We start from the raw sequence: 22,060 nt of genomic DNA on the forward strand, positions 1-22,060 counted from the left end.
CAACGGAAAACGAAAAGGAGTGTTTCTTATTGGACAAGTCAAGGTAGTCCCTCTGCCTAATCAACACAAACTTCGCTTATGGTTTGAAAAATGATCATGTCAGCTTCTATTACAGACGGAAAACCTGATAAATAACCCATACAGTGTAGATTAAACTTTATTTTACAGCATCGTAGCATCTAGGACATAGTGGAACGGTGTCATTTTTTTATGTGTGAAGTGCACAATTGAAAGTGATCTCCTAAACACAATACTACTAGATACAGTATACAAACACAGGAAGAATGTCATGGTAACGTGTCAAACACTTTTGGCTCAAAGAGAGTGTAGTAGTCTCACAATTACCAACTGCTTGATTGAGTTGAATTGCCAACTTTCTTCTACTTGCATGCATTAGACTTCTAACCACTATCATACACAATCACAAAAACAGGGCATGAGCCGCCTCTGTTATTGGTTCAAAAAAGGCAATGGACAGAGTCACGGTGAAGGGATTTCCAGGAAATGCTCATTTACGTACAAGTATCTAACCTAACATTGCTTAAGACTAACTTCTAGTGAAATACATTTGAATTGGTATTGTACCTTCATACCATATGAACAGAAAGTGAATTTGCATGTGGATGTGCAATTCAGAGATCGACAGAATCATAGGTTGTTAAAACAACCACCAATGTATCACATTTTGGTTTTGTTAGTCATTAAGGAATTTCACAAACAATGTGACTACATCTATTGTTAACAAGAGCGAAGAGTCTATGACACACTTGACGTCCTCAACTAGACCCTTACAATGAACAATGCTTTATGTATTGTAAACATTTCTAGCATTTGTACATTTTTAGGGTTCAATGTTCCCTTTCAAACAACCTGCATAAGTAATATTTTTCCTCAAATGATGTATCTTCATTGCCAGTGAGCTATTGTGAATCTAAAACCAGCACTTAACATACTTTAGTTCACAGTAGTAGGTTTTATCCATTATTGACAATGATGGAAGTAAACTAGTGCACATTCAAAAGTACATATACATTATTTAACACCTATTCAACGCTATTTTAAGTGGAGAATACGTTGACAATGATTTGTGCTTAAAATCTGGAAAGGGCATTTTACTAGGTCACTATGTGCAAACATTTAATTACATTTAATTACATTGCTCTTTTGAATATCTGACCCAATTATTGCAAGTCCAAGAATGACAGTGAAAATTGAATTGTCAGCCCAGGCTTGTGACTGACCCCAACATTTCAATAGTAATAAACAGGTATAGACAACAATTTAAATTCAGCTTAAACGTCTGCAACAATACCATACACTGTTTGGTGAGCTTCTTTCCCCATCAGCCTCAGTATCTAAGGAAAGTAAAGAGAACACTGATGGTAGCAGAATATAACCTCTAGATACAGCATCAACACCTTAACCCGAAAGAGATTCAATATGTTAACATTGGCTGTACATTTGTGTAGTTATGGTACTTTATAGTATATATTTGTACTCTTCCAGTGAAGTACCTGTTCAGTATTGTATTACTTTATATTGTCACCACGGCAATGACGATTCTCATCAGAAAACAAAGTTACTATCACATATGTTGGGCTCTATTCAATCTGCATCGCTGGAGTTCAGCGTTTATTGGGTGATTTGACATTTTAACGGCAATGTCCCCTGCATTCACAGTAAACACTGCAGATGTCAGCTTGATTTGAAATGACCTTTACATTTCTATTCCGCAATCAGTAACGCTTCAGCGATCCAGATTGAATTGAGCCCTAAACGTATGTCTTTATGGTTACTACGGCCTAATTTAAATGATTAATACTAGTAAGAGGTAAGTCTTATCTTTCCAAGACAGCGTGAAACCCAAATAACCTAGAATAAATAGTTATTTACTGTCTTGTGGGTCTTGTGCGATACGCATTGATCTACACAATCTGTACATCTGTGTCATTTTCTAAAAGCCTTTGGATTGACCCTGTTAGTTACCGGTAGCTTGTTACACCAAATTGAGTCTTGGCATTCAAGTGTGTACAACCAGAGAACAGAGCTGTAAAGAATGATGTCCACAATACAATGTAAGCACACGGTCCATCAGTGTCCAGCCTTAGCGGTCTGTGTCTACTCCGTCCTCTTCACATTTCATGGCAAGACAAATAAAAATAAAAACTGTTCCACACACTCGACCCGGACTGTAAAATTTATTTGCATGACATAATTGTTATGTCAAGGCTTTGGCTCATTCTTCTGATCGGAAAGTCACTCAAAGTCATCTAAATGGATGGTTGATCCATGGAATTGAAATAGAGAACATATTTTCCAGGAGCCTCAGTTCATGGCTGACATCTCCATGAAGCCTATTCCCTCCAGAAATAAAGGGACAACCACATGAGAAATTCCTCCAAAACCTCACTGATGTCCCACATCTGTCTCCATCCAAGTTTCCTCAGGTCCCATTGTTCCTCACTGTCCCCTGTGTTCTGTGGGGGAGTCCTCTAGCGTACAGGGGTGTGTACAGCAGCGCTCAATCCAAGGTACTCCAGCTTCTCTGCTGCGGGCAGGAAGTGACTACTGGTGGGTGTGGCCTGAGGCAGGAAGTCCTCCTGGTAGTCTGGGTTGTCCATGCTCTCACATACAGAGCGAGGGAGGGTACTGCGGGCCATGTTGAGATACTCGGGTCCCTCCGGCACGCGCGGCAGGGAGTTGAAGAACTTGTTGTCCGGGTCGTACCCAGAGGAGGTCCGAGTAGCCCAGGCTGGCTCGCTGGGGTCCTCATAGTTGGGGTTGAAGACATCAGAGAGCTTGGTGTTCTGGTTCATGTACTCTAGAATACGGTAAGAAAAAAGTTAATACCCAGGCTTACAGTAGAGAGCATTGATGATGCATGCTGCTGAACTGTTACGCTCTCAATGCATTTGTGTTACTGTAAGTTGAACATTAAGTCAATAACTCGCCATGGATACAGTTTGTACTGTACCTGGAAGAGCAGAGAGATCTTGCTCTAGAGAACCACCGTGGGTGGGGTCTGTGATGTCCTTCTTTAGAGAACCACTGTGGGTGGGGTCTGTGATGTCTTTCTCTAGAGAACCACCGAGGGTGGGGTCTGTGATGTAGCGAAGGATCACACTGTTCTCTCTCATCAGATGGCCATTCTGTGGTGAGCAGATCGAAAATTCAAACATCAGCCGTGTGAGTGTGTGTGTGTGTGTGTGTGTCTGTTTGCACGTGTGTGTTTACCCCTGAGTTGTGGTGCTGGGTGGTCTTGTCGGGGAGAAGATACTCCTCGGCATCTACCACATCCTCCATGTCCTCTGATGTACTGATCAGGCTACGGTAGAACTTAGAGTCCGTGGGACTGGGCAGGTACATGCAATCATCTCCCTGAAATGTACATTTAAAGTGAATTAGATATAAAATAGATGCCATTCTCAATTAAAAGCTTTATTTTATGTTTGCTTATGTAAAAACGTTTCGGCCATCAACTGCCTTTATCAGAAAGTGAATTAGTCACAATCATCGGTTCAAATACCTCGTCTGTAATGTCCCATCAAAGAAATAAGAGTTGATGCAACTATCTAATAGAATAATAATAATAATAATAATATTTTCAATTACCTGAATGACCAGATAGCGAGATGGATCCCGGGCCATTTTGGAGAACTCCGAGATTAGCTCCCTGAACCGTGGTCTGCTGTCTGCATCGATCATCCAGCCTGAAGGAAAATAAGACTGGCATCAAACCCCTTGTGTGTGTGCGCAATACATATATATCTATGGCGCACATCACTCACATTTGACCATGATCATGTAGACGTCTATGGTACAGATGGGGGGCTGAGGTAGGCGCTCTCCTTTCTCCAGGACTCCAGCGATCTCCCTGGCCGGGATGCCATCGTAGGGCTTCGACCCAAATGTCATCAGCTCCCACAATGTCACACCTTGTTTGTCATTACAGGAACATCATCAGGAAACCTTTCAGAAGCTGCAGTTGTTCAGAAGTTCAGTTTATTTGACTATTTCCTCAAATACGTGCTGTACTGTTTGTCCAGTTGGACTTACCGTAGCTCCACACATCGCTCTGATGGGTATAGGTCCAGTGAAGGATGGACTCCAGTGCCATCCACTTTATGGGCACCTAGCAGTAAAGATTATTGGTCAGCCATGCTTGAGTGAGTATTTTCACTCACTTTATTCACACAGTTAAATCCATTGAACATCCAGTACAAGTTTAACTGAATTCAATGTTTATTGTTCCAGTAGGGAAATTAAATGTGTTGTACAAAAATATATGTGACTATTGGAATGGTGAGCGGTGTCGGCTGCTCCAACCTTTCCCCCATCAGCGTGGTACTCCTTCTCGTCGGCGGTGAGCAGCTTGGCCAGTCCAAAGTCTGTGATCTTCACATGGTGAGGCGTCTTCACCAGAACGTTCCTGGCCGCCAGGTCACGGTGCACCAGGTGACGCTCCTCCAGGTAGTTCATACCCTGCAGACAACATCCAAAAGACTCCTTGTGACTCTCAGGCTGTCCTGATATGGACACTACATACACAGTGGTAGTAGATGAGGTCATTTGTTTCCCTCCATACAATGTAAAGCATTGTATAAATTCAACCCAGTATTATTATCAGTAGTAGAATTGGGGGTGATATGTAGGTGCAAAGAGAAAATCATTTTGCCATGTAAAAATTTTTTTGATCTGAATTCCTATTGATTTTACAGTGGTGAATTCACAGATACACTACATGACCAAAATTATGTGGATACCTGCTCGCCGAATCATGGGTATTAATATGGAGTTAGTCCCCCGATTGCTGCTATAACAGCCTCCACTCTTCTGGTAAGGGATTCCACTAGATATTGGAACATTGCTGCGCGGTCTTGCTGCCATTCAGCCACAATAGCACTGATGTTTGACGATTAGGCCTGACTCTCAATCGCCATTCCAATTCATCCCAAAGGTGTTCAATGGGGTTGAGGTCAGGGCTCTGTGCAGGCCAGTCAAGTTCTTCCACACCGATCTCGAACAAAGCATTTCTGTGTGGACCTCGATTTGTGCATGGGGGCATTGTCATGCTGAAACAGGAAAGGGCCTTCCCCAAACTGTTGCCACAAATTTGGAAGCACAGAATGTCATTGTATGCTGTAGCGTTAAGATTTTCCTTCTCTGGAACTAAGGGCCCCAGGCCATTATTCCTCCTTCAAACTTTTCAGTTGGCACTATGAATTGGGGCAGGTACCATTCTCCTGCCATCCGCCAAACCCAGATTTGTCCGTCGGACTGCCAGATGGGGAAGAGTGATTCATCACAACAGAGAATGCGTTTCCACTGCTCCAGAGTCCAATGGCGGCCAGCTTTACACCACTCCAGCCAACGCTTGGCATTGCACATGGTGATCTTAGGCTTATGTGCGGATGCTCGGCCATGCAAAAGCCATTTCATGAAGCTCCCGAAGAACCGTTCTTGTACTGACGTTGCTTCCAGAGGCAGTTTGGAACTCTGTAGTGAGTGTTGCAACCGAGGACAAATAATTTTTACGTGCTAAGCGCTTCAGCGCTCGGAGGTCCCGTTCTGTGAGCCTGTGTCGTGTACCATTTTGCGACTGAGCCATTGTTGCTCCTAGACGTTTCACCCTTCACAATAACAGCACTTTCAGTTGACCAGGGAAGCTCTAGCAGGGCAGAAATTTGACGAACTGACTTGTTGGAAAGGTGGCATCCTATGACAGTGCCACGTTGAAAGTCACTGAGCTCTTCAGTAAGGCCATTCTACTGCCAATGTTTGTTTATGGAGATTGCATGGCTGTATGCTTGATTTTATATACCTGTCAGCAACGGGTTTGGCTGAAATAGCCAAATCCATTAATTTGAAGGGGTGTTCACATACTTTTGTATATATAGTGTATTTCACCCCAAATTCCACCGCTGGTTATCATTATCAAAATGAGGCAAATTAGTTTTTATCCAGAGGTAAGCATTTGTACAAACAAAGCCCTTTTGACCAGGAACTTTAACATATAACCTCCCAACACGTAACCTTCCATGGAGGTCTACTTTGAGGGGGGAATAAACAGCTTCAGATGCCTAATTCACTAATATTTATCAAATACAGCCTTTATAGCTTTTTATGCCTGCTTTGAGCCATATTTCCATATAATCAATAAGACAAGCTGCGAACAGATAGACACCTCTGTGTATTCAATAATTAGCCCTCAGCAGGCTTACTGTACAAATAGACTAAGTATAGCTAGAGGCAAGGTCCCAACTAAGGCTGGGAAGAGACTGCTGCTCAGGCCTGGGAGGTTGATGGGTGTGTGTGTGGGGGGAGGTTAAACTAATCTTTCAGATTAAACATCCATTCCTAACTACACCTGAAATAGTGGGAAGGCAGAGCGAGTATCAAAGAATGCAAAGTTTGCTCCCATTTGGAATAATCTATAAAATCAAATCAAACTTTATTTGTCACATGTGCCGAATACAACAAAGGCAGACCTTACCGTGAAATGCTTACTTACAAGCCCTTAACCAACAGTGCAGTTCCAGAAGAGTTAAGAAAATATTTACCAAATAAACTAAAGTAAAGGATAATAAAAAGTAACACAATAAAATAACAATAACGAGGCTATTTACAGGGGGTACCGGTACCGAGTCAGTGTGCGGGGTGTACAGGTTAGAGGTTTTTATATATATTTTTTTATTTCACCTTTATTTAACCAGGTAGGCTAGTTGAGAACAAGTTCTCATTTACAACTGCGACCTGACCAGATGAAGCAAAGCAGTTCGACACATACAACAACACAGAGTTACACATGGAATAAACAAACATACCGTCAATAATACAGTAGAAAAAGAAAAAGTCTATATACAGTGTGTGAAAATGAGGTAGGATAAGGGATGTAAGGCAATAAATAGGCCATGGTGGCAAAGTAATTACAATATAGCAATTAAACACTGGAATGGTAGATGTGCAGAAGATCAATGTGCAAGTAGAGATACTGGTGTGCAAAGGAGCAAGATAAAAAAATAAATATGGGGATGAGGTAGTTGGATGGGCTATTTACAGATGGGCTATGCACAGGTGCAGTGATCTGTGAGCTGCTCTGACAGCTGGTGCTTAAAGCTAGTGAGGGAGATTTGAGTCTCCAGCTTCAGTGATTTTTGCAGTTCGTTCCAGTCATTGGCAGCAGAGAACTGGAAGGAAAGGCGGCCAAATGAAGAATTGGCTTTGGGAGTGACCAGTGAGATATACCTGCTGGAGCGTGTGCTACGGGTGGATGCTGCTATGGTGACCAGTGAGCTGAGATAAGGTGGGTTTTACCTAGCAGAGACTTGTAGATTACCTGGAGCCAGTGGGTATGGCGACGAGTATGAAGCGGGCTTTGGTGACAAAATGGATGGCACTGTGATAGACTGCATCCAATTTGTTGAGTAGAGTGTTGGAGGCTATTTTGTAAATGACATCGCCGAAGTCGAGGATCGGTAGGATGGTCAGTTTTACGAGGGTAGGTTTGGCAGCATGAGTGAAGGATGCTTTGTTGCGAAATAGGAAGCCGATTCTAGATTTAATTTTGGATTGGAGATGCTTAATGTGGGTCTGGAAGGAGAGTTTACAATCTAACCAGACACCTAGGTATTTGTAGTTGTCCACATATTCTAAGTCAGAACCGGCCATAGTAGGGATGCTGGACGGACGGGCGGGCAGGTGCGGGCAGCGATCGGTTGAAGTTCGGTTCGGTTGCATTTAGTTTTACTTGCATTTAAGAGCAGTTGGAGGCCCCGGAAGGAGAGTTGAATGGCATTGAAGCTCGTCTGGAGGTTAGTGTCCAAAGAAGGGCCAGAAGTATACAGAATGGTGTCGTCTGCATAGAGGTGGATCAGAGAATCACCAGCAGCAAGAGCGACATCATTGATGTATACAGAGAAGTGAGTCGGCCCGAGAATTGAACCCTGTGGCACCCCCATAGAGACTGCCAGAGGTCCGGACAACAGGCCCCCCCCCCCCCGATTTGACACACTGAACTCTATCAGAGAAGCAGTTTGGGTCTAGAGTGTCTCCCCCTTTGAGGAGGGGGATGACCGCGGCAGCTTTCCAATCTTTGGGAATCTCAGATGATACGAAAAAGAGGTTGAACAGGCTAGTAATAGGGGTTGCAACAATTTCAGCAGATCATTTTAGAAAGAGAGGGTCCAGATTGTCTTGCCCGGCTGATTTGTAGGGGTCCAGATTTTGCAATTTCAGGTAATTTGTACATGTAGGTAGGTATGAAGTGACTATGCATAGATAATAAACAGCGAATAGCAGCAGTGTACAAAACAAATTGGGAGGGGGGGGGTCTAAGACTTGGGTGTCTGGAGTTTCTGACAATTCTATGGGCTTTCCTCTGACACCACCTATTATATAGGTCCTGGATTGCAGGCAGCTTGGCCCCAGTGATGTGCTGGGCCGTACGCACTACCCTCTGTAGCGCCTTACGGTCAGATGCCGAGCAGTTGCCATACCAGGCAGTGATGCTACCGGTCAGGATGCTCTCGATGGTGCAGCTGTAGAACTTTTTGAGGATCTGCGAACCCATGCCAAATCTTTTCAGTCTCTTGAGGGGGAAAAGGTTTTGTCATGCCCTCTTCATGACTGTCTTGGTGTGTTTGGACCATGATAGATCGTTGGTGATGTGAATATCATGGAACTTGAAACTCTCGAACCGCTCCACTACAGCCCTGTTGATGTTAATGGGGACCTGTTCGGCCCTCCTTTTCCTGTAGTCCACGAACAGCTCCTTTGTCTTGCTCACATTGAGGGAGAGTTTGTTGTCCTGGCACCACACTGCCAGTTCTCTGACCTCCTCCCTATAGGCTGTCTCATCGTTGTCGGTGATCAGGCCTACCACTGTTGTGTCGTCAGCAAACTTAATGATGGTGTTGGAGTTGTGTTTGGCCACGCAGTCGTGGGTGAACAGGGAGTACAGGAGGGGACTAAGTACACACCCATGAGGGGCCCCAGTGTTGAGGATCAGTGTGGCAGACGTGTTGTTGCCTAACCTTACCACCTGGGTCAGCCCGTCAGTAAGTCCAGGATCCAGTTGCAGAGGGAGGTGTTTAGTCACAGTGTCCTTAGCTTAGTGATGCGCTTCGTGGGCACTATGGTGTTGAACATAGGTGTTCCTTTTGTCCAGGTGGGAAAGGGCAGTATGGAGTGTGATTGAGATTGCGTCATCTGTGGATCTGTTGGGGGCGGTATGCGAATTGGAGAGGGTCTAGGGTATCCGGGAGGATGCTGTTAACGTGAGCCATGACCAGCCTTTCAAAGCACTTCATCGCTACCGACGTGAGTGCTGCGGGGCGGTAATCATTTAGGCAGGTTACCTTCGCTTCTTTGGGCACAGGGACTATGGTGGTCTGCTTGAAACATTTAGGTATTAAAGACTCAGTCAGGGACATGTTGAAAATGTCAGTGAAGAGATTTGCCAGTTGGTCCACACATGCTTTGAGTACACGTCCTGGTAATCCATCTGGCCCCGCAGCTTTGTGAATGTTGACCTATTTAAAGGTCTTGCTCACATCGGCTGCGGAGAGCGTTATCACATCCAGAGCTGGTGCTCTTGTGCATGCTTCAGTGTTGCTTGCCTCGAAGCGAGCATAAAAGGCATTTAGCTCGTTTGGTAGTCTCGCGTCACTGGGCAGCTCGCGTCTGGGTTTCCCTTTGTAGTCCGTAATAGTTTTTAAGCCTTGCCACATCCGATGAGTGTCAGAGCCGGTGTAGTAGGATTCAATCTTAATCCTGTATTGATGCTTTGCTTGTTTGATGGTTTGTCTGAGGGCATAGCGGGATTTCTTATAGGCGTCCGGATTAGTGTCTTGCTCCTTGAAAGCGGCAGCTCTAGCCTTTAGCTCGATGTGGATGTTGCCTGTAATCCATGGCTTCTGGTTGGTATATGTACGTACGGTCACTGTGGGGATGACATCGTTGATGCACTTATTGATGAAGCCGATGACTGAGGTGGTATACTCCTCAAAGCCATTGGATGAATCCCGGAACATATTCCAGTCTGTGCTAGCAAAACAGTCCTGTAGCGTAGCATCCGCGCCATCTGACCACTTCCGTATTAAGCGAATCACTGGTACTTCCTGCTTTAGTTTTTGCTTGTAAGCAGGAATCAGGAGGATAGAATTATGGTTGGATTTGCCAAATGGAGGGCGGGGGAGAGCTTTGTATGCATCTCTTTGTGTGGAGTAAAGGCGGTCTAGAGTTCTTTTTCCTTCTGGTTGCACATATTTGGTCAAACGTATTTAAGTTTGCTTGTTTTAAAGTCCCCGGCCACTAGGAGCCCATTTTCTTGTTTGCTTATGGCCTTATAGAGTTGATTGAGTGCGCTCTTAGTGCCAGCATCGGTTTGTGGTGGTAAATAATATAGATGAGAACTCTTGGTAGATAGTGTGGTCTACAGCTTATCATAAGGTACTCTACCTCAGGCGAGAAATACCTCGAGACTTCTTTAATATTAGACATCGCGCACCAGCTGTTACTGACAAAAGGACACACACCCCCACCCCTCGTCTTACCAGACGTAGCCTCTCTGTTCTGCCGGTGCAATGAAAATCCCTCCAGCTCTATATTGTCCGTGTCGTCGTTCAGCCACGACTCGGTGAAACATAGGATATTACAGTTCTTAATGTCCCGTTGGTAGGATAATCGTAATCGTAGGTCTTCCATTTTATTTTCCAATTATTGCATGTTAGCAAGTAGAATTGATGGCATTGAGAGTTTACACGCTCGCCTATGGATTCTCAAAAGGCAGCCTGATCTGCGTCCTCTTTTCCTCCATCTTTTCTTCATGCAATTTAATTTTTTTAACCTTTATTTAACTAGGCAAGTCAGTTATGAACAAATTCTTATTTTCAATGATGGCCTAGGAACAGTAGGTTAACTGCCTTGTTCAGGGGCAGAAAGACAGATTATTATTATATACAGTGGGGCAAAAAAGTATTTAGTCAGCCACCAATTGTGCAAGTTCTCCCACTTAAAAAGATGAGAGAGGCCTGTATTTTTTAAATTTTTAAATTTAAATTATAATTTTTTATACCTCGTCAGCTCGGGGATTCGATCTTGCAACTTTCCAGTTACTAGCTACCTGCAGCCCCAGGTAGCCTAGTGGTTAGAGCGTTGGACTAGTAACCGAAAGGCTGCAAGATCGAATCCCCGAGCTGACAAGGTAAAAAAAAAAATATATATATATATATATATACTGTATATATATAATAATCTGCCGCCCCAGGTAGCCTAGTGACCGGGATCTGGGTCTGTTCTTGGGAGAGCAGTATATCTTTCTTGTCGGACTCGTTAAAGGAAAAAGCTTCTTCCAGTCCATGGTGAATAATCCCAGTTCTGATGTCCAGGAGTTATTTTCGATCATAAGAGACGGTAGCAACAACATTATGTACAAAATATGTTAAAAAATAAGTTACAAACAACTTGTTGCGTTAGTCAGATCCAGACTGACTGACAATGTAGCTACATCTTTGACAGAGGCTTGCTAATGATTTGTTAGAAGGTTCTGTATCCCCAGAAGTAATGGGTACAGTATACTTGTATACAGAAATAAGACACAAATGTAAGTTAACACAGCAGTTATTTCCTGTTTGCTCACCTTTGCGATCTGTACACACCAGTTGAGTAGGCACTGGGAGCCGATGAGGTCCTTGTTCTCCTTGACATAGTCCAGCAGGCAGCCATAGGGCATGATCTGGGTGATGAGCTGCACCGTGGACGTCAGGCAGATGCCAAGCAGACGACATACGTGGGGGTGCTCCACACTGGCCATCACATAGGCCTCCTGAAGACAGAAAACATGGGGAAGGGGGGTCATCTTCAGATCTCACAACGCCTGAAGAAGTGTTTAACATCTCAGGAAGGAACCACATGAATATGATATGGCAATCTGCTGAAAAGCGCAGCCCAACTGCAGTTAAAAGGGAACATTGACCGCTTGGGCTTCATTCAGGATATCTACTATACAAACAATTGACTCACATCTAGAATCTCCTTGTTGGCTTTGGGAGATGTGGCCTCCCTCAACACCTTAATGGCAACAGGGATCTTCATGTTTTCTCCCTCAGGAATCCACACGCCCTGGGGAGAAAAAACACACGTTTATTAGGTCTGGAACGATACCAGTAGCGCAATCATTTTTCCATGCCAAAAATGTAATCACAAAGCAGACCAAACTCTTTGTTCCTTTAAAAATCTGCTGTATGGAAAATATTGTGTGCTCTAGCTTGGAAAAGAAATTTGACTCTGGATGACAACATAATGATGTTTGTTTCCAACATTAATAACCTATGTGTAAATGTAATCTGTTGCTGTATTTTTTTGTGTTATCTATGATCGTTTTGTTTGTCTTGTGTAGTTTCTTAATCATTGTACCTTAACTGTATGTGTAAACATGTATACGCAGGGCCCAGCTGTAAAAGAGACCTTGGTCTCAGTCTGTGTTCCTTGTTGAAATAAAGGTATAATAATAATTAGGGCTGTTCTCCTAAAGAAGTTAAATCCGCTTCGTGTTTTGTTTCCTTGCCACGATACTAATGAGTATCGCGATACTTTTCTCTGGAAACAATGTTCATATACAGTATACTCTTTTAACCTTAGCGTATAGAATAGCCAATTATATTTCCACGAACCATTTAATTTGTTTGGCTCCTTTTCTAAGCCTCGGGATCAATTTGAGGATTAAACTAATGCATTCTGGGAATGTTGTATTTTCCCAATATTTAACCAATTTTAAGTGATTAATGAAATATAATAACGTAGAATATTCACATCCAGGTTTTGTTTTCCTTGATCATTCATTGAAGAGTTTTTCCTGTAAATAAATGGTTTCAACAATATTTTATATGTACAGTGCATTCGGAAAGTATTCAGTCCCCTTTTTCCACATTTTGTAACGTTCCAGCCTTATTCTAAAATGAATTTAAAAAATAATAATAATCTTCATCAATCTATACACAATACCCCATAATGACAAAGCAAAAACAGGTTTAGACATTTTGCTAATTTATACAAATAAAAAACTGAAATATTACATTTACATAAGTATTCTGACCGTTTACTCAGTACTTTGTTGAAGCATCTTTGGCAGCGATTACAGCCTCGAGTCTTCTTGGGTAGGATGCTACAAGCTTGGCACACCTGTATTTGGAGAATTTCTCCAATTATTTCCTGCAGATCCTCTCAAGCTTTGTCAGGTAGGATGAAGTGTCGCTACACAGCTATTTTCAGGTCTCTCCAGAGATGTTCGATTGGGTTCAAGTCCGGGCTCTGACTGGGCCACTCAAGGACGTTCAGAGACTTGAATCGAAGCCACTCCTGCATTGTATTGGCTTTGTACTTAGGGTCGTTGTCCTGTTGGAAGGTGAACCTTCACCCCAGCCTGAGGTCCTGAGCGCTCTGGAGCAGGTGTTCATCAAGGATATCTCTGTACTTTGCTCTGTTCATCTTTCCCTCGATCCTGACTAGTCTCCCAGTCCCTGCCTCTGAAAAACATCCCCACATGCTGCCACCACCATGCTTCACCGTAGGGATGGGGCCAGGTTTCCTTCAGACGTGATGCTTGGAATTCAGGCCAAAGAGTTCAGTCTTGGTTTCATCAGATCAGAGAATCTTGTTTCTCATGGTTTGAGAGTCTTTAGGTGCCTTTTGGCAAACTCCAAGCGGGCTGTCATGTGCCTAATGAGGAGTGGCTTCCATCTGGCCACTCTACTATAAAGGCCTGATTGGTGGAGTGCTGCAGAGATGATTGTCCTTCTTGAATGTTCTTCCATCTCCACAGAGGAACCACAAATCTCAAATTTCCACTCATCAGACCAAAGGACAGATTTCCACCTTTCTAATGTCCATTGCTTGTGTTTCTTGGCCCAAGCAAGTATCTTCTTATTACTGGTGTCCTTTAGTAGTGGTTTCTTTGCAGCAATTCAACCATGAAGACCTGATTCACGCAGTCTCCTCTGAACAGTTGATTTTGAGATGTGTCTGTTACTTGAACTCTGTGAAGCATTTATTTGGTCTGCAATCTGAGGTGCAGTTACCTTTAATGAACTTATCCTCTGCAGCAGAGGTAACTCTGGGTCTTCCTTTCCTGTGGTGGTCCTCATGAGAGCCAGTTTTATCATAGCGCTTGATGGTTTTTGCAACTGCACTTAAAGAAACTTTAAAAGTTCTTGAAATTTTTTGGATTGACTGACCTTCATGTCGTAAAGTAATGATGGACTGTCATTTCTCTTTGCTTATTTGAGCTGTTCTTGCCATAATATGGACTTGGTCTTTTATCAAATAGGGCTATCTTCTGTATACCACCCCTACCTTGTCACAACACAACCGATTGGCTCAAACGCATTAAGATGGAATTAAATTCCACAAATTAACTTTTAACAAGGCACACCTGTTAATTGAAATATATTCCAGTTGACTACCTTATGAAGCTGGTTGAGAGAATACCAAGAGTGTGCAAAGCTGTCGTCAAGGCAAAGGGTGGCTACTTTGAATAATCTCAAATATAAAATATATTTTGATTTTGTTAACACTTTTTTTTTGTTATTCTACAATGAAGAAAATAGTAAAAATAAAGAAAAACCCTTGAATGAGTAGGTGTGTCCAAACTTTTGACTGGTACTGTGTATAATGACATTTGATGTTTTATATACAATTGTTTGTATATTTGTATAGACTACACATCATATAGAATAGAAGAGGCATTTACATTTAATTTAAATTCACTGAATTAAATTATATTTCCTTTAATACAAATTCGAATTACAATTCTGTATCCTGTTTACTACTTCAATTCAAGTTCAAGAACTGAATTGGAAATGATGAGGCATTCTCAATTCAATTCTGAATTGAGCCCAACCATGTTGAGAGCGAACGCAAGTCTTCAGGTCTCATGTAAGATTACTCATTCACGGTCTGAACCACCTCCATTAAAAAAGTATTGATCACTCTGCTTACCTTAAAGACAGTTCCAAAGGCCCCTGATCCCAACACTTTGATCTTCTTAAACTCGGTCTCCTTCAGAATGCGGAGCAGGGCCTGGTTGGGTGCCTCTCCACTTGGGGTCAGGGGTTCAACCAACTATGGGACCAACAACAAAGCAAGTGTAATTATCTACCTACTGTACGTCATTGCGGCCCCGTAAAGGTGTTAACGTGTATGTTGGCCTCTCTTGTTGAATGATCAACATGAGCGTGTCACGTCTGTGACTGAGTCTATATGTGTCCATGTCTGATGCATGCCCAAGTATACAGTTTGTGAACAGTACAGTTTGTGTCCTCCCTCTGGCAGTGTGGTCTCTGTCTGTTACCTCTCTTTCTTGCAGCAGGCGGCGCAGCGTCCTCTTCCTGACGATGTGACGTCTGCGGACTAGCACGAACACACCCAAGGCCAGGACCACAAACACCAGGAGGCCTCCCACCACACTGGCAGCCACCGCCGACGGCACGGGACCACTGGGAAAGCAGCAACAACACAAGAGGTGAGTTTCCTGCTAGCTTCTTAATAAAAACATCTGATATCAAACACTTTGTGACAACTGCTGATGTATAAAATGCTTCATAAAATACATTTGATTGGTTGATTGATTGATCTTTCTTCTGTTGCCTATACTGGACTTATATAAGGTTACATCAACCTAGATCACTTAGCACTTGATCTATCTTGATCTTTCACTATGATATGGTTTCGGCGTTAACCTGATCCCAGATGTGTTTGTGTTTATTACTATAGTCATTGTCACACCAAACAGCACAAACAGATCTGTAATCGAACTGGTTTCATGTTGCTTTATTTGAAAGATCTCGCTCACCCTCTGGCATTGCAGCCATTCAGTCCAGGTCCAGAGCATCTATAGAAAGAAAGGAGGGAATACTATTCTCAGAGTGACTACTTCACACAATCCTGACCATGGTAAACACTCATCGTAGTTTCTGAATAGACAATCATTCAAAAAGGGCTGACATTGCCTTTACAACGAGGAGTTAGAGATCGCTGTGTAGACTGTGCCTTACCCGTCGGTGCAGTTCTCATGGCAGAGCTGACATTCTCTGTTCTTGTCAGCGTATTTCCAGATGGGCCTGTCCACGTCCCCGAGAACGCCACGTGGGCACCGATAGACACAGTGGGGGCCATCTTTGACGTGGGTGCACTCCACACACTTGTCAGGGCCCTTCAGAGTGGAGGGTCAGAGGTTAGAATTGTTGATCTAATTGTTGTCTTGAGTGAAAATACAGCTGACTTTGCAATATTTGACAAATCACACAGAATTCTCATCAAATTTTCAGAATTTGTTACACAACTCAATAGCTATCACACCTGAATGTCAAAATAATTAAATTAGATGAGACAATTCAGATGAATATAAAGTTAAAGGAGCATACAGATCCAAAGCAGCTTCCGGTTCCATTCTTCACCATACACTCTCGGTCACACTCTAGGCACATGTTGTTCAACACATACTCTCTTGGCGCCCTGAAAAGGCAAGAGAAAGGCGAGGAAAAACGATCAAAACATTGACACAGCACAACCCTCCATCTCGAGTAGATATAGTCAACATATGAGCAGTATCAGTAGTATTGCCCTTGGTGTCGTTGGGTTAACTCACCCCTCCAGTACGTGACAGGCCCCCACACAGCGGCCCCTACGGGCATAGTACAGGCAGGTTAAACACATGGTTGGACCGGGCCCCCAGCAGCCCTCCTTAGTGCACATGTCATCACAGGTACTGTTCAGCTGGGCTGTAGGGAAGAGAGGGGAAGACTATAGGCTCCATCCAGAAACAACTCCTAGACCAGGACTGTTCAATGTCGGTCCTCGAGGGACGAAACACTTCTGGTTTATATCCTCTCCAGACCTGGGACATCAGGTGAGTGCAATTAACTGCCAGGTAGAAACAAAAAACTGAAGTGTTTCGCTTTCGGCCCTCCAGGACCGGAATTAAACAGTCCTGTCCTAGACCCAACCCACTAGGCTAGGTTAAATCTGAATGGATATGCTAGGTCTAAGCTGTAGTGCTCAAAATCTATCTAACCTACCAGAGGGTGGAAGTAGAGCCACAACCACATTGCTTATATCCAACAATGGCAATGTTAGGTAGCTAAGCTAACTGCAACTACCTGTGGCCTATGTGTATATGGCTGTTGGGATGAATGTTAGCATTTGGCCATTGAAAAGCAGTGTTTGCAAAGGCGTTGATCAGAGTTTATACTTGATGCTTGTCCTTGCTTACCACATGTGCTGATGTTGGCATTGTTGTCCACCCTTGCGAACTGTTTGTCCAGTCTGAACAGGCCATTCCAGTGGCCTCCGTTGGTGTAGCAGAGGTGGGGGTTGTTCTTCACCACAATGTTGCCATCGCTGATCTCTCGTAGGGAGCGGAGGCCTAGATACTTCAGATGGGCCACGTTGAGGGCAGCAAAACTCACCTGACCACTATGGGAAGAGGGAAGGTAATGTTAGCTTACTGCTACTGTAGCTAGCCCATACGTAACATTGAACAATATTTCTGTGACATTGCTATAATATCATACAGCAGAGTTTCTCAACCCAGCCCAGAGTTGACCTCCTAGGTTATTGAGTATTTACTTTCTATCATGAACAGTACTCCACTGACAAAATACACCAAAAACCATGTTTCATAGTCATTACAATAGCAGAGCGTTAGACAGAGATACACTTACAACTGTTTGGTCCTTCCCCTGATAATCTCCAGGTTTTCAAATGCACTGAGAGAATCAAGGTGCTTTGGCCAAGCTTGTATGAGCAGAAACCCTTTAGGGAAGTAACAAAAATACATTTAATCAAGCATTATCTTTGCTTTGATTACCCTCAGCTGAATTACATAGCAATTGAAGATAAGTTAAACTTTGTTCTACCTGAAATTTCCTTCACAGTTCTGAAATAATCCAGTTTGGCAGGGTCCATTTTTGGTGTTAATGTGTACCTATCACTGAAAGAAGCAATTACAAAGATACATATCTTAGACAAGTAGTTCAAACACTCATTTAAAGTTGAATTAATTTGAATGAACACATGGCAAATTGCATTTTGTTTCAGTGCTACAGTGTCCATATTAGGACAGCCCATGGACGCTGTACAATGCTATTGTTATTCCTTACCCATTCAAAGAGGTTCCAATTATTGAAACATCGCCATTGATTTTGGTGCAGTTTTTGAAAGAATCAATGTTAGAGGCGTTGATTGACAAGACGGCAGTAAGCGGCCCCATTCCAAGTCCATTGCACACTAGACGAGAAGAACACCAAAACATTAAAATCATTGACGATCTAATGCAACATTATGAGGTTTAAAAACCACACGGCTAGCAAAGTTGAAAAGAATGTACAATTATGTTGTCCAGCTTACCACGGACAAAGAGTTACATTTGCAATATTCAGACCCCTTTACAGGGGCAATTTTAGCATGTAAATCTTGGTGGAGCAAACTTCCCACCATTTTATTTTATGCATGCTAGCAAAGCCACTAAACAACACAACTCTAAACAATACATTAATTGCACTATAACAGTGACAAACGGTGCCCACAAACTGTTAGGGCCTACATAAAGCTGTCCCAACAACAGAGTCCCAACAGCAGTCCCAACCCTTACCACTGCTACACCTGGCTATCAGCGGAGCCTTGCCTGGCAGCGAAACAGTTCATTCAGCCTCATTTAGTGCCTTTAAAAAAACATAGCTGATATGGCTGACTTGCTTAAACAAATGTGGTTCTACTGACAATTGAGATGTGCAAACTATGGCATAAGGGAACGACGAGCGGATAATATGCAATCCGTAATTTCGATTAAGACATTAATGCGTGAGTTAGGACGGACGTAGTCAGTATAACTATTTGTTCAGCACTTTGAAATGTACAGCGACAGAATTCAGAACATGAGCCATTCTTACAGTATTCTCCCTATACAGCAAGTCAGATAAATAAAGGGGGCATATAAGCAGACAATGAAAGCTCTTACAATATTCGATGATGACATTTCTCTAAAACAGGCTATAGGCTACATGTGCACCACCAAGTCAGAACAGTAGGCTAAATTATGAGGGGAAAAATTGACCAAATTAGTAGGGTGAGGCACATGGGCTACTAACAGCTTACTACATAACATACACTTAGTTTTACTTTCTTAGCTACAGTATACATATCTTCCTGGCATATTACATAATTTATGCAGCAGCATACACAACATTTTTGGACTCACCTTGTGCTCACTTGAACAGGCAGGTAGCGCGGCCGTCCTTCCTGGACAAATTTTGTCATCAAACTTTGTCATCGAAGTCTGGCATTCTCTGGATTTATAGTGCTTTCAAGACAACTGGGGCCTCGGGAAAAAAACAAGGTCGAATCATGATGATGTCAGTGATCTTCAGGTTGGAGCTCTAGAAAGAGGTCAGAGTTCCCGACTTGCAATTCTGAGTTGGATGACCGTTCAAAAAAAAGAATCCCAGTCGGAGCAAATTTTTTTCCGAGTTCCCAGTTGTCTTGAACTCACTGAAGTCTGAGATTTCCCAGTTCCGAGTTTCCAGTTGTTTTGAGCGCGGCAGAAGTCATGCTGGATTGACAGCATGGCTAATGTTGAATGTTTATCCTTTTAAGCTTGGAAAAGAGACCCTTAAACCCAGACTTGGACCACACACCCATTCCACTGAATAGCAGGCTAGTGATTGCTTTGAAATGCTTGCAGCTAGCCACTGATTCCTTTCAAACCACTTGTTGTTAAATTTGAGATTTCCAACTTACTGTGTAATGTTTATGTCCAATGGCTAATGAGCACCGATACGTTTTATCTATAATTTCTCTTCATTATTTCTCTTCATATCACAAGGCTTGAAAATAATTTGCCAGTAAATTGTCGACTTGATTCATGATGATGACTGCTAGCTTGCTAGCTAAGATCCAATCAAAGCTACTGTAGATACAACGTGATTTGATGTCATTTTATCTGTGGCCAATGACGTTGAGCCTTCTTGGATGGGCACTTCTAATGTAATTCTATTGTAGCACCCAAGGGGCTTGAATTTTCAAGCTCAAGCCGTAGATTTCGCAGGGACGTAGTGTCCCCATGAGTGACAGAACACAGCCAATCACGATGCAACTAAAGAACATTACCAACACCTATGCTCCGTATTTTCCGCTGGCTGCCCCACCACCACAGACAAAGCATTGAGTTAGGCTGAAACACCTGCATTTTGAAGCTGCCTTACTCAAGAAAGCAAAAAAGAGACCAAGTTTGTATGTGGCTTTATTAACTCAATTGTGTTTTTTGTTTGTTTTGTTTTTACAATGTTTGCAAACTGATATTTGACACGTATTAATGCCAAAATAACATGCAAAACAGGCAACAACAAAAAATGTGGTTTTAGCTAAACAGGTGGGCCTCAAAACTGCCCAGTTTGACTGGTCACCACTCCCCCTTCACCTTTTGGACAGATTCCATCACACTTCTTGCACCTCCTGACACCATTCTCCTCCACCTCGTGTGTGTTGCCACTGCATGTTCGGACACACGCCCCGTGGTCCGTCACCACATAGTTATCTGCAAGAGACAACCAATCACAGGACAGGTCAGGGGTCACCCAAAGACACCTTCACCACTCCAACCAATTATAGGCAAAAGTCTCTTCACCATGTAGGTACAGTGGAGTTGTCTAGATAACTGGGCTGTATTAAGTGAGGTGAAACGTTCTGAAAATTGCAGAAAGGAAAGTAACAAATCTAGCACAATTTCTAATTCTACCTGACAGACAAGCATCTGTTCTTTACATTTCTATCTGGGCGATCAGTAACATTGCACCTTTCTGAGCAGACCTCTGAGTGCATCTGTATTAATAATGGATCATACAGATGGACACTATTGGCCTTACGTGGGCAGGTCTTCACACAAGTGGCCCCGAACGTGTACTTGGCGTTAGGGTTGGAAGCCAGCTGGTGGGTGTTGGGATTGTAGATCATGGTAGGAGGGCAGGCATCCTTACATGTGCCATCATCCTGGAAGTCTCTGCAGGCCTTTGAATACAAGAATGAAAGACTAGGATCACAATAAGTGTGCAATATTGTCAACCATATCTGTTTTCTAATGTGGAGCAGCCCAGGAGTGGGTCGTCTGCCTGTTGTCTTTTAGATGTGTTTCCTATGTGATTATAACTTTTGCAAATGATAAATTAATTGGAGTCAGAAGAGTCCCTCACCAGGCACTCTGTAGGCCTAGGGCCGGTGCAGCCTGCAGCACAGTGTTCGTTACAGCAGTCACTCGGTTTAGGACCCCTACACCTTCCAGAGCACTGCTCTGCACACTTCAGCTTGGTAACTGAGGATAGACAGAGAGATGAAGACAGAGAGATAAGGACCAGTCAGTCAACAGAACACACCCTTCACTGAGAGCAAGGGTCTGTGGGAGAAAATGAGCAACCAACAAAATACTTTCAACATCAACAAAATGTTGAGAAATAGCATGTGAGGTTTTTGTGTGACTACTCTCATGCTAATTTCAGGTAGAGAAGAGTGTATTCTTACATGTTTGACAGTTCTCTGGTCCTGGTGTCCAGCATGATCCATTGTAGCATCCAGGGTCACACTTGCCACCTGTCAGGTGGGAAAAACACTGCTTAACTTCTGAATGATCTCATTCATAGAAAACTATTATTAACCAGGTAGTTTGGATCCTGGAAGCTGATTGAATGAAACGGCATTTCAGCCGTGTGTATATCAGACAATATACCACGGGTATGATGCACAAACACTTGTTTACTGTTCTATTTATGTTGGTAACCAGTTTATAATAGCAATAAGGCACCTCGGGGTTGTGATATATGGTCAATATACCACGGCTAAGGGCTGTGTCCAGGCACTCCGCGTTGCGTCGTGACTAAGAACATCACTTAGCCGTGGTATATTGGCCATATACCACACCCCATTGGGCCTTATTGCTCAAGTGTAACACATGGCAAAACCTGTTCATGCAAACCCGAAATCTGTATCATATGGAATAATCATAGTAGTTGTGCAACAT

General features: G+C 43.1%; 1 protein-coding gene across 1 annotated transcript in view; it reads right to left on the reverse strand.

Annotated features, from left to right (window-relative positions):
• Positions 1–139: 139 nt before the first annotated feature.
• Positions 140–22,060, reverse strand: part of LOC139583377 (melanoma receptor tyrosine-protein kinase-like) — a 47,178-nt gene continuing 25,257 nt past the window's right edge. Inside the window, exons 5-27 of the mRNA XM_071414395.1 lie at positions 21,565–21,633; positions 21,240–21,358; positions 20,916–21,057; positions 20,471–20,587; positions 18,156–18,282; positions 17,913–17,986; positions 17,718–17,808; positions 17,267–17,469; positions 16,643–16,775; positions 16,419–16,509; positions 16,050–16,207; positions 15,848–15,886; positions 15,347–15,491; positions 14,995–15,117; positions 12,022–12,120; positions 11,639–11,824; positions 4,327–4,482; positions 4,057–4,132; positions 3,789–3,935; positions 3,613–3,710; positions 3,235–3,378; positions 2,975–3,149; positions 140–2,821 (exon numbers count right to left, since the gene is read on the reverse strand). Of these exons, the coding sequence (XP_071270496.1) occupies positions 2,493–2,821; positions 2,975–3,149; positions 3,235–3,378; positions 3,613–3,710; positions 3,789–3,935; positions 4,057–4,132; positions 4,327–4,482; positions 11,639–11,824; positions 12,022–12,120; positions 14,995–15,117; positions 15,347–15,491; positions 15,848–15,886; positions 16,050–16,207; positions 16,419–16,509; positions 16,643–16,775; positions 17,267–17,469; positions 17,718–17,808; positions 17,913–17,986; positions 18,156–18,282; positions 20,471–20,587; positions 20,916–21,057; positions 21,240–21,358; positions 21,565–21,633 (3,041 nt within the window). The 3' untranslated portion in view covers positions 140–2,492. The remainder of the gene's footprint in view (positions 2,822–2,974; positions 3,150–3,234; positions 3,379–3,612; positions 3,711–3,788; positions 3,936–4,056; positions 4,133–4,326; positions 4,483–11,638; positions 11,825–12,021; positions 12,121–14,994; positions 15,118–15,346; positions 15,492–15,847; positions 15,887–16,049; positions 16,208–16,418; positions 16,510–16,642; positions 16,776–17,266; positions 17,470–17,717; positions 17,809–17,912; positions 17,987–18,155; positions 18,283–20,470; positions 20,588–20,915; positions 21,058–21,239; positions 21,359–21,564; positions 21,634–22,060) is intronic.

Source organism: Salvelinus alpinus, chromosome 8 (assembly GCF_045679555.1).
Source record: "Salvelinus alpinus chromosome 8, SLU_Salpinus.1, whole genome shotgun sequence".
NCBI lineage: Eukaryota > Metazoa > Chordata > Actinopteri > Salmoniformes > Salmonidae > Salvelinus > Salvelinus alpinus.